Source organism: Lycium barbarum, chromosome 4 (genome assembly GCF_019175385.1).
Source record: "Lycium barbarum isolate Lr01 chromosome 4, ASM1917538v2, whole genome shotgun sequence".
NCBI classification, from domain to species: domain Eukaryota; kingdom Viridiplantae; phylum Streptophyta; class Magnoliopsida; order Solanales; family Solanaceae; genus Lycium; species Lycium barbarum.
Window position 1 is genome coordinate 120072318 of NC_083340.1, and position 13459 is coordinate 120085776.

The 13459-nt window shown below is 36.4% G+C and overlaps 1 protein-coding gene across 2 annotated transcripts; it reads left to right on the forward strand.

Moving 5' to 3' along the window:
• The first annotated feature begins 390 nt into the window (after positions 1–390).
• On the forward strand, positions 391–2112 carry LOC132638540 (uncharacterized). 2 transcript variants are annotated; one of them, XR_009581787.1, is made up of 4 exons: positions 391–915; positions 1014–1161; positions 1631–1715; positions 1820–1864. XR_009581787.1 is itself a non-coding variant. In XM_060355383.1 (4 exons), the coding sequence occupies exons 1-4, from the start codon at positions 657–659 to the stop codon at positions 1864–1866; spliced, it is 441 nt and encodes a 146-aa protein (XP_060211366.1). In that variant the 5' UTR covers positions 438–656; the 3' UTR covers positions 1867–2112. The 2 variants fall into 2 exon arrangements, 1 of the variants encoding a protein (XP_060211366.1); XM_060355383.1 differs by having other exon boundaries at positions 438–915; positions 1014–1063; positions 1820–2112.
• The last annotated feature ends 11347 nt before the right edge of the window (positions 2113–13459 follow it).

Below are 13459 nucleotides of genomic sequence, written 5' to 3' on the forward strand. Positions count from 1 at the left end.
CCAAACCTGCCTTTCCCCTGCCTGTTGTCTCCCTTGTTTAGCTCTTCCTCTAAGGGTTGTTGTGTAAAAGGCACGAATGAATTCAAGATTACCGCACATTATGTATTTATTTATTTATTTATTTTGACAGGAACCATAAAACACTACATGTTGTTCTTTTTGTCTTATTTTATGTAAAACTTTATCTTTAATACGTCAAAAAAAACTTTTTAATATTTTTATCCTTAATAGATGATTTTTTGTTTTAAATTACAAGTCTTAAAAGTTTTTAAAACTTTGTACTCAATCAAATATCATCTAGGACAGTATAAGATGCAACTCAAGAGTTTTATGACAAATCGGATCATTGACGTATGTAACTCCTAAACAACAACATGACCAATATAATTTCACAAACGAGGTATGAGGAAGATAGGATGTACGCATAAAAAACAGAAGTTTTAATTCCTTTTAGCGTGAAGCTAAGCAAAAGGTAGAGAGTAGAAACAGCCTTCGTGAACCCAAAAAGCAAAAAAAGAAGGAAACAAACAAACAAGGAGAGAGCAAGGGAGAGGCAACGTGGAGACATTAGAGAAAGAATATACATTTGTGGTTGTTAAACATTTACCACACATAGCCTATACCATTGAGTGTTCCTTCCACTCCTGCCTGCAACAATGGCTACTCTATTTGGGTCTCTTCATGCCTTCCATAGAAGCACGTCTAGCCATAGAAGATTCATCTCACAACATTCTTCAGATGCCAGATCAATATTCAATCATCAGGCCTTTATTCCCTTAAACAATCAACCCCATCATCATCTTCTTGTTAAACAAAATAAGCAATTAAGCAAGTCAATTAACGCAGCTGACACCGATATTACAACACTCACTTCAGATCCCGATATCACTTGGCAAATTGTCGTTGGCTCTTTAGGTACTATTCATATTCATTGCTTTCTGTTATTTCTTTCCTTTTTTGCTTTTTTTTTTTGTTTTCTTGGATTAATGAATTGGTGAGAACTGTGTTTACAGCCGGTGTGGCACCTTTTGTGGTTGCTGGAGTCGAGTTCAGCAAAAGAATTGTTAAGTACCATCCTATGTTTAAATTCCATGCTACATCAATATGCCGACGGCTACTTAAACTTGCCAGTAAAATTTCATCTACACATCCAAATTACAGGCATGTTTCAATTGAACACATATATTATATTTCTATTAGACACTTTCGACGCAAAATTTGGAAATTGTTTTGCGCGTATTCTCAAGCACCTACATAAGTGAACCACATAAAACATGTCTCCTCCTTTTAATTATACACATCAGCCTCAATTGAAACAAGCATGAAGTTTTATGACTTATTAAGACTAATTTGTATAATTAAGGGATGTGACGCATTTTAAACGGTTAACTTATCTTACGTAATGTGCACTTAGAATACACACAAGTTCTTTCAAAATTTGAGCCGAAAATGTCTAATAGGAACACTTTATCATGTTTTCAGGTGTACAATCGAAACATACTATAATTTGTGTCTAGATAAAAGTTATTGACAAATTTAAGGGATTGTCGATGTTTCCGCCTTCCATTTGATATCTTGGACCCCATAGTCAAAAAATCTGATTGGCACAAAAAGCTTGTTCCTTTGGCAGGTGAAACAGAGGAAATGTGAAGTTTGTGGGGGTTCAGGACTTGTTCTCAAGAACAACAAATTTTATAAGCGATGTCCTAGTTGTGGTACTATCCTACTCTACTTGTCCGCATTTAAATTTTCTTCCTTTTTATTAACTTCAATAGCATGTAATTCCTGTATTCATTTAATTTCTTTTGATACTAAACAGGCGGATTTCTGCCGTGGCTGTCTTGGAGAAGATTCTTCATGGGTTAATAGTTTGTGGAAGCTTCATGCCAAGTTTGATGATTCACCCCATTATACATTATACATATGTATACTACTTGTAAATTTGTTTTTCGATACATCAAGCAGCTTTTGACCTTGGAAATTTTCTAGTCTATTATTTGTATTTTATTACATAGCCAAATATAAAGTTGCCTGAAAACTAGAAGCTGGAACAACACTAACAGTTCTTCTTTGATTAAAAGAAAAAGAACGAAGACACGGGTTTCGATTTGAGGTTGTAGGGTTTAAGTAAGTCGTTACTTTCATTCCGCTATATTGTTTATACTTTATATTACTCCTCAGTAGTGTGTTATATATACTATATACACAGTAGTTTTTTGGGAAAAAATATTATGTACATACGACTACTAAACAACTATTATGCCTCAGTCGCAAGCAAGTTGGGGTCAGATATATGAATTTTCATTGATCATGTCACATGATTCATGTGGCTCCATTCAAGCTAGCATGTACTATCCAGCTTAAAGTAACGTGTGTCCGTCACTGAGTTGCAAAACCTCTCTAACTCTTTCATCCTGAAAATTGTTTTCAGAGTGTGTTGTCCAAATAGTCTTCCAAGTTTTATTGCAACTATCCAGCTTTAAGCTTCATTTTGGCATCTAATACTACGTCTTCAAATGGTTAAAACAAAACAATTTCTGGACAAAAGTTGAGGAAAAGATGTAAAGACAATCGACAAGTCAGGCAGCCCGACAAAGTTCTATGGGCAATGCAGATTAGTTAATGTCTTTTGCATACATTATTTGCTAATCAGTTAATGTCTTTTGCATACATTATTTGCTAATCATGTTAATAAATACGTACTTAGTCGGTCTTATAGTTGGAAGGTCACAACATGTCCATATCATTTGTCTGAAATGAAAATATAACGCATGGATTGGCCTAATAATTAACTCATGCTAAGTGTACACTTTCATGCAATGAACAACTACGAGTGGTACGTTTATAAGATCAGGACATTATTTACGGTCCTAGACCAAGAACATTTGATGGTTGCAGCAGATGCATATTGAGATGTAGTGCTATTGCTCTACTGAAAGCCAGTATTGTACGGTAAAACTTGTACAACAGCTTTGTTATGCGTTATTCATGGTGCTGTCATAGAAAATACTTTATTAATTTAAAAACGGAAATGGTGCAAATACTTTCTGTGCTTTAACTCAACTCAAGCCAAATTATAGAAACTTATTCCATGGTCACCGCTAGCTGTTTTATTGGTCCCAAATTTATGGGGTTACTTTTTTCAATAAAGGTTGGTTACATTTTTTTTATGTTATTTGTACCAATATATGATCTATTGATGAGTGTTTTTAAAGTAGTCGATCTAGCCCTGAACCTACGTGCCTACTACTTCGTTTCTCAGGAAATTCACATAGTAGAAATCCTAAATTTGAGACTTTCCAGACAACTAATATTCTCTTAAATAAAGGTATGCACACTTGGATGGCGGCTCAAGATCAGCTTCATGAAAATCTTATATTCCCTGAGAAGGTCTTACCACGTGGAAACGCTCTTTAATGGAATTTTAGCCTCGTTGGTCGTGGCCAAAAAAAATGATTTTAGCCTTTGTTGGTGGTGGCCATAAAGTCATTGATTTTTCTTGGTGGGCCTGGAATACTCTACTTATCAATTTATCGGGTAAACTACTAGAGGCTCAGGTAGCCCATTTGAACTAATCGTATTGTGGGCCAGAGCAATTACCCTATTTGAAATGACCCATTTCATATTAGAGTAGTCTATGTATGAACAAAGATTAATTTTACTTCCCCACCTAGCTACTCTTGGCCAGGGGAAGACCCTGAGGGAAAAGTTATAGACACCTTTCCATATTTGTATTCGGAGTACCTCATCTAATTTCTTCTGCAATATTAGGCTTTGACGACATTTATCATGGACTTTTGGGACTTGAGACATTTGAAGAATCATTTCCCTTCTTTGGTTATGTCCGGAAAGAGCGACCTAATTACCTATTTCCTTTATGGGGAAGAGAGAATTAAGAAATCCGTAAATATTGAAAAAACCAAAATTATTATTGACCAAGGAAAATAATTCGCAGTAAGGACAAGATATATAGTTGGACCATTAAAGCCCACGCTCAACTTATTTGATTTTTGAGCACATCTTTGTCGATAAAAGAAATTAGATGAATTCAAGTAAAAATTCCTCGAACGTATCAATAAGCTAGACGCGTACTGCGAGTTGTTTCATCTTATAAATAAACTCAGACACTCAAGAATTTTGTTATACTCGGACACTCAAGAAATCTGTTGGACTAATCTGTTGCGGATATACATCTTTTACAACCAACACAATCCTTTGTTCATGGAGCAGAAGCAATTTGTTTCCCAAGGCATCATTTCTAATACAACAGCGAGGCAGGCTCACACACATTGAGTCCATCCTATACACTCATCATAAATTTTTACTAAATGTGATATTGGATTTATACATTTTAGAATGTTATAAATTTTCAATCTGGTAAATTGAGAAACAAATTATTTATTTAGAAACTAGATGCGTTAATGAGTTATCATAATTTTTTAATCAACCACTTCTGGATTGGTTTATAAGAGATAAGAGATGTCGAAATACTTTGATCTCTTATGTTTTGCAAACAATATCATACCTTATGTTGCAAATATGCTAATTAAAATGAGTTCGCGATTTTTTTAGTATGGAAAAAAAAACTGACACAAAAAAAAAATTACATAAGTAGGTTTCACGCATAGAGTTCGTGCGTGAAAGAGGTAACAAACTGCCCCCTTTGTTCTTAGGCCAATTTTTTTTAAAAATTGACGTTTTTTCCGTACTTTAACTGAAGATTAGTCATGTGTCAAAACGCCGGAATATCAATATTTTATATAGAACTTAATATCTTTTTTTGCGTACAATAATGTCGGCTCATTATATTAAGTACACCTAAACGTTTTGATCGTCGTTTTAGGGGTTCTAAAGTGTCCCGAAGTAAGTTTTGTTTGTTTGGAAACTTGTTAGTGTTATTTTGGTTCAACTTATATAGCAACAAAGATTCTAATTAATCATCATTGGACGAAGGAGGAGACGAAGAAACTGAGGACCTAGAGCCAGTTTGCTAATAGGTATTGGCTTTGTCAAGCTAGATGCACCACTCCTCGAAGGAGAGAAAACAACCGGAAGATATTCATCCGTGTCACATAGAAAATTCGAGCACAAGTTAACAAAGCCATTAATATTAATTAAACCTTTGATACCATACAACACCCTTTCATCTATCTTGTAAAAGTTCATTATATTCTCTTTCTTTTTCTCTTGTTGTTCTTATTTTAGCAATGACAACAACAATTTCAGCTAAAAAACACTTAACCTAGAGGCTGAAGAGTTCAAACCAACTTCCATGGAGAAAAATGGAGTGCCTTCTCTTCCCCACTTAGCCATTTTTCAGCAAACCCTTCTCCTTCATTTCCTCCATTTTCACCCCTCAACACAATTTTGCACCCCCAAAAACATGTCTCAAAGCTCCCAAACCTCAAACTTTGCTATAGAATCTGATGTTTGTGAATGCGGTTATTATTGTTGAATTTTTTATGAATTATTAGCTCTAGAAATTAATAATAGACTTAAACAATCAAAGCAAATTAAAAACTTACTAATTTTTTTCTTATTGATGACTTCATCATAAACTAACAATACAAATTAACAGCATGAGTCAGAAATTTAAAAGAACTTAAATAACCCCTAATCTTCATCAGAATAGAAGTCCTCAACATCGTCCTCAGAAAAATATTGGCGGTTTCTTAAGACACATTTTTTTTCAGTAGATGTTAGTTCTCTACCGGTTGATGATGCTTGTTCTTCGGCCAACTTTAGCATGTAAAATCTACAGCGTCTTGCCAGCATTCTGTTGTTTTCTTTTCTAATCCTTTGTCCTACAAGCTCGCAAGTTTCTGGACCTACTCGAGGCATGGTTATTGATTACCTTGTTGGGATTGGAGCGTTGGGATTTTTCAAGTCACGAACAAGATGTTCTGATTCGGCAAGCCGATGTGACCATTCTCGGCGTAAACGACAATAATATTCTTGCGGATTTGAATATTTCACACTGCAGAAATCATCATTACACTCTATAAGAAGGTGGGGATTTGGCTCGTCTAGTTTGAAATCACTGTTATCACTCGAAAAACTGCTATGATTTGAACTCTCATCATCACTACTATTTGGTTCTTTTGGAAGGAGTAAAGACCAAGCTGCGTTTTTACTACTCGACATTGAATACATTATAGTCTAATAACAAAAGAAAGGACTACTTATATAGTTGCAAACCCCCCATGTACCCCTAGTTGGGAGGGGGGTGGTCTTTATGACCATATCTACTTACTTTATATAAAAAAATATCAATCTTCATCGGACATCTCACAGTCCGAATCCCACTTGTTTCTAAATCTTGTGCTGCCATGTACACCATATTCTACCCTAAGGTAACGTATTTGCATCCGATTGTTCTCTTCGTGAAAACGGTTAAGAGCAAAATTAAACTCTTGTGGAGTTCCACGAGGCATTGACATAGCACTTTTTTTGGGCGTTTAAGCCCTACTTGCTACATCCTATATTTTCATACATTGGAACGTTTTAAACTAAACGTGACAAGTTAAAGACAAGACTATTTTAAGATACGAAGTAGAGATTTTAACTTCCGGTTTCGTTTCAAGTCATAATTTAACTACAATTTCGTTTGGCATGGAAGGACAAATGAAAATGGGTATTAAATTAACCACTATTATATTATTAAGTGGGATTGGGGGACCAAACAAAAAAAAATCAGTCCATTAAAGGGACAAAGCTAGCCGTGTAGAGTGTGTGGAGTGGTCAATGGTTATTGACCCAAAATAAAGTAAGGCACATGTCCAAGGCATGGAGGGGGACATATAGACAAACAAATCTGCTCACTCCACATTTTCACAAAGTCATTTCAACATTCAAAGTTAGAAGAAGTAGAGTGTAGAGAGAAGGAGCTCACGGCTAAGAGCTAGCCAAGAGTAGTGAGTGAATTTCAACTCCAAAAAAATCAGTTTTCTTCCTCAAATCAACTCCTCATTTAGTGTACAAGAATATGTAGTAGTTGTTGAAACGAAACCAAGAAGTGTAGCACCTCAATAGTGTTGAAAATTCGTCCAAAGTGAAGAACAAGATTGTAAGGTAAGAATGCTTATTGTTCTTGTGTTTCATGACGATTTGAATGTATAGTTCATGCATGTTGTTGTAGTTGAAGTAGAGAGTTAGCCATGAGTATTGGTGAAGTCATGGTTGATTTCATTTTGCTTGTATTGTTGATGAATTGAATATGTATCAACATAGGTAAATGAACAAAGATTGTAGAAGTTTGTTTGTGATGTGGCATGTTGGATATTGGACTGTTTTTCTAAAAATTAAAGTGAGCCATGTGTTGAAGACTCTAATGAAATCATGTCTAATCTTCTTGTACATGTATTGGAAATGGATTGAATGTGTTGTAGTTTGGATAAAATGATGAAAATCATGAAGTTGTTGGACTAGTGTTGAAGCCGTGTAAAGGGACTGTTTTAGGGGAGATTATGGACTGTTTTGTGCCACATTTTGATTGTTGTTGTTATGGACATTGTGGTGTATTGTATGTATGTTGAATATGTGAATTAAGATGCTAAAGAAATGAATTATGTTGAAGCATACAAGCAGTCCAAAACAGTGGACTGTTTTAGTGCTAGAGGTGAAATTGTATGTGTTGAGTGTTGATTCTTGTTATGAACGTTTAGTGGAAGTGAAGCATAATGATTCAAGTTGAAATTAAGATGAATTGTGGGCTGTTGTAAGAATGGAAATGATGCTAAAACAGTTCCAAAAATCATGAAAGTAATGTCATTAAACGTGTTGTTGTTGTTGCAAGTTAAAACTGGAAAATTGCTAAGTGAGAATGGAAATGCTATGTGTGTTGTTTAGCCATGTGTATGAAAAAGTTTTGAATGGTGTATGGACTGCCCAAGTTCCCTAAGTCATGTTTAAACAAGTTTTGATTAATATATAAAATAACGATTAGCAATGTTAGCTTGTAACGCTAGTGGGTTTGAATGCGAACGAAACGTGGTCTAAATGTTTGAAAGGGATTGTTAACGTTAAAGTACGTATTGAATTCCCTCGTAGACTAATCGTAGCTCTTGATATCATGGTATAGGATAAGTGTTATTGGGCAGCAAGTACAAGTATAATACGACTAAACGCTAAAGGTATGTAAAGCCTATTCCTTCTTTCTTTTGGCATGTCCTAGACGTAAGTATGAAACGATATGAACCTTGGGGTAAATTCTATTCTCTAGTTCCATGTATGACTTATGATTCTATATTTCATTAAGGTTGTTGTCATGTGCCTACAATATGAGTGACTAATGAATAATGCATGAAAGTTCCTATTCTTAAAGAATTGCACAACTAGAGACATACTTGACTTTCAAAAGCTACATCATGTTAAAGTGATACATGTACATGAAATCTGAAACGTTTCTTGTAATAGTTTGTTATGAGACTTAAAATGAACCGAATATGAATATTATTTTGACACTTTAGAGCTGGTTAGTTGCTTATCCATTGAGTCTAAAAAGATGAATTGCATATATGTGGTTGCTCATTATTCTGCTCGTGCTTACCGCTATATCCTTCACTGAGTCCCGGGCCAGGACACGTTTTCGTGCACATGTTTACTATATTATTCACTGAGTCCCTCACTAGAGGGCCGGGACACGTTATATATATATATATATATATATATATATATATATATATATATATATATATATATATATATGATGACATGATGATGTGATGATATGGAGATGGTGGCCAGGAGGGCATATATTCCTTATTACCGAGTCCCTTACTAAAGGGCCGGGACACGTATATGTTTATGTTTATGATGCTATGATTTTAATTACCGAGTCCCTTACTAAAGGGCCGGGACACGTTATACATGTTATATACGGAATGATTATGCAACATTGATTACAAAACACTATGTTAATATTGATATGAGAACGATACAGATGAAATATGTTCAAAGGCAAGTTTTCATGAAATTCTGCAGGTTGCATTGAGTTCTGTACATCTTATCTCAGTATGAGTCTATTACTACATTTCATGCTTTACATGCTCAGTACATATTCCGTACTGACCCCCTTCTCTTCGGGGGGGCTGCGTTCAGGCCCGCAGGTACAGACGCTCGTTTTGGAGATCCGCCAGCTTAGGATACCTATTCAGCTATTTTGGACTGCTCCTTTGTTTCGGAGCCTAGCTTGTGGTATAACTCTCTTTTGTCGTATATGTATGTGTTTATTCGGGGTACGGCGGGGCCCTGTCCCGCCATATGATCCGTTTGGTCTGTTTAGAGGTCTGTAGACGTATTTGTGGGTGTGTGTGCCTACTTCTGTACAAATGTGTTTGTATGACCCTGTTCGTTATGGCAGCCTTGTCGGCTCGCACATGTATATGTTGTTCTGTTGGCCCTGTGTGGCCTTTGTGGTATTTGCTGTGTACAGGGTTATTTTGGATAGTCCGAAAAACAAAGGAAACTCTGCCGAATTTTTTTTTTCTGAAAATCTTATAAATTTAAAACACCGCCTTGTCGGCTTCTGTTATATACCTGGATGTGTTTGATATAATCTGAGGCACCGTTTGATATTTGTGTCGGTATAAGTCATCTGTTTGCCACTCGGATTTGTGATTGTGTTCGGGTGCCCAATTCGGGCCCTAGTCACGGCCCACGGGGTTGGGTCGTGACACTACTGATGCTAACTTTTTCTCCAGTGCCGCAACCTTCCTAACACGCCAATCCCACTCCACTCTCATTTTATTATTGTATTCTCGATTGAATCTGTTGTTAGGGTTATTTAAGTATTGAAAATCATCATCTAGTTCCCATGTTCTACCCATTGCTTCGAATATGTTTCCGGGGGTAAAACATGTAATAGAATCAAGATTATCAAATTGGATGTAGAATGACATGATAACTTGTTTTAACGTGAATGCTTCTAGAAATTGTCAATCATGTTATATATAGTACTTCATTGTTTGATCGTTTTAATATGACTCTCACTTGTATTGCGCACCATTTTAATGCGCAATGTAAGTGTTGATTTGACTACACACCACGCATGACAATTTCAGCAATCTATGACACATAAAGACTTTATTTGACAATATAATGCTGCATTATTTGACAGTTTTAATATGACTCTCACTTCTATTACGCACCATTTTAATGCACAATGTAAGTGTTGATTTGATAACATACCACGCATGACAATTTCAGCAATCTATGACACATAAAGACTTGATTTGACAATACAATGCTACATTGTTTGACCGTTTTAATATGACTCTCACTTCTATTGCGCACCATTTTAATGCGCAATGTAAGTGTTGATTTGACAACACACCACGCATGACAATTTCAGCAATCTATGACACATAAAGACTTGATTTGACAATACAATGCTGCATTATTTGACCGTTTTAATATGACTCTCACTTCTATTGCGCACTATTTTAATGCGCAATGTAAGTGTTGATTTGAAAACACACCACACATGACAATTTTAGCAATCTATGACACATAAAGACTTGATTTGACAATACAATGCTGCATTATTTGACCGTTTTATTTGACAATTTTGGGATGGAGATATCGTTGAGGACAATTACTCCGTTCGTTATAGTATCAAACCCAAAGCCCATGTTAAATCTCCAACAACTTTAAATTATGAAACACTAGTCAGTTACATGCACCAAAGAAAGAAAACTACACCCACTGAGTTTGGAATCTCAATAACAGGCAGATATCCACAAACAATATCAAACGGTGTAGTGCGTTATGGAATGCACAATATCAACGATGATGAATCTTTGAGTGATTATTTGGGATCACTGGAATAATATTCTTATGGAGACATTTTGAGTGGTCAAGTGTGGCTGGAAAATCTAAGCCAGCAATTTAATCAAGCTTACAATGAAAATTGGTAAATATGCATTTTTATATAATTATTGTGTGTAGTGGCACGTGTTTGTTATATGAATTGGTAAATAACCATTTTTCAAATCTTTATAGGAACTATTCTCAAAACTCGCCAGTGGTACCAAATATGGATGTTGGTCAATCTTCTCAGTTCGGTGGGGTTGATCATTCTCCACACCATGACAATGCTTATGAACAACAGTAAGTTCATCACCTTTATATTAAATAATCCGACTATATATATATATATATATATATATATATATATATATATATATATATATATATATATAATGTTGGTATTTAAAATATGTTACTTTTCGTGTAGGAGGAGGAATGCACTTGATAATGAAGATTTTTCAAATTATTATGAGTCATCATCAAGTGATGACGATGCAATAGCTAATAATGTAGAGGTAACCGATGATGAAGATGATGATGATGTTCAAATTGGTATGACCAACAATATTCCTCAAAGCCAAAACCAACAAGAACCAATGCACCACCATGTACCACCACCGATGGTGGAAAACCCAACTTCTGAAAGCCCAATTCAGTGGCATTCTAACAATATTTCTTAGCTTGACAGCCTGCAAGGTCGTGATGATGCATTTGTCTTTACAAGAGAAGATGATCATAGTCGCCTAAAAACCTGGATTGAACCAAAGGATCTCAACAGAGATCAATGCTACCTTGCAAAAGGAATGTTGTTCGCATCCAAAAAGGTGTTGCAACGGGCTGTCAAAATTTATTGTTTTAAGGACATGAGAGAGTTTAAGGTTGATCAGTCAAACACAAAGATATGGAGGCTAATTTGTAGACGACGGTATCAAGGCTGTGAGTGGTTGCTTCGGGGAATTGTTAAGCCTGATGGTAAATAGGCTATCACAAAATTCCGCCAAAAACACACTTCTTATATGGAAGACAATTGAGCAGATTATTATAATTTAGATACAAACATGATTGCTCAAGTATTACTTAAAGACGTTTCCGAAACCCCAAGGTAACTTATCCTACCTAGTACATTATATGTCTTATATAAATTAAAAGATCATTACTAAATGTTGTTTGTTTAAACTTGTGCAGGATCCCCATCAAAGATTGCGTTAGAAACGTTCAAACCGTATATGGTAAAACTATAAGCAACAGAAAGGGATTTCTCGAGCGTAGACGCGCTTTTGAGATGATCTTTGGAAATTGGCATACCTCTTTTCAATCGCTGCCAAGGTGTATGGCGACTCTACAACATTTTAATGCTGGTACTATTGTAGAGTGGCGGCTTATAGAGGGTAAAATTTTCAACTTCGTAGTTTGAAAATTCAAACCATGTATTGATGGGTTTGCTCACTGCCGGCCAGTGATATCCATAGATGGTACGCATGTATATGGTGCATACGACATCAAGGTCCTCATTGCAGTAGGAATGGATGCCAATGGGTCAATATTCCCTCTTGCTTTCGCAATTGCCGCTAACGAGAGCAACGACACATGGGGTCTTTTTGACCCATTTGAAGACTCATGTTATTAAGGATCGTACGGGTATATGCGTGCTGTCTGATCGTCATAAAGGCATATTGCAAAATATGAATAATTTGCCGAGGTGGCAGCCTCCCCTTGTTTACCATCACTATTGCTTAAAGCACTTGAAGGCAAATTTGCAATCAAAGTTTCACGATGGCACTCTAAACAAATTGATGTGGGGGGCTGCGATGGAGCATCAACAAAGAAAATGGGCTGTAAAAATGGATCTGATCAGGGCAGTTAGTGAACCCGCATACGTTTGGTTGATGAAGCTTGAAATTGAAAAATGAACGCTTCATGCTGATAGAGGCAAAAGATGGGGCATGCTCACAACAAACAGCTCAGAGTCTTTCAATGGCTTGCTGAAATCTGCTCGGGGACTACATGTCACCGCAATAGTGAGAATGACTTTCAAGCAGGTTGTGGAGAAATTTGTGGTTAGAACAAGGCAGGCCGGAGCGATATTAGCCGAAGGCGGGACATGGATGCCAAAGCCCTCCAATAAGATGGAGCATTATAGAAAAAAATGTGAGCTTCACCAAATGACAGAGTATGACCCCATTCAACGTGTGTATGAAGTTAGGACTGGTTATTAAAACGGTAAGGGTGGAAACGTGCATACCGTTTATGAGGCAACACGAACATGCACTTGTGGTATGTGGAAAATGTACCACATGCCGTGTTCTCATGCTGTAAAGTGCTTCGAGAGAATGAAAAAAACGGTAACAAGTTATGTGGTGGGGGAAAACAAGGTCCACAGTTACCTTAAAGCATATTCCGGCCAATTCCACCCACTTGGTAATGAAGCTTATTGGCCAAACGAGTCGTTTTCGATGGTTGCTAACAAGGATTACATCAGGACATTGGACATTAACTCACGGAGTCGTAGACCCAATCAAATGGATGTTAGTGAAAGAACTTACTCTCGCATGCTCTACATGTAAGCAATATGACCATGACAAGCGTTCGTGTGGGCAACAAGGCCGTGGTGGTACAAGCACGTCTCGAAGTAATAGAGCCTCTAGAACTT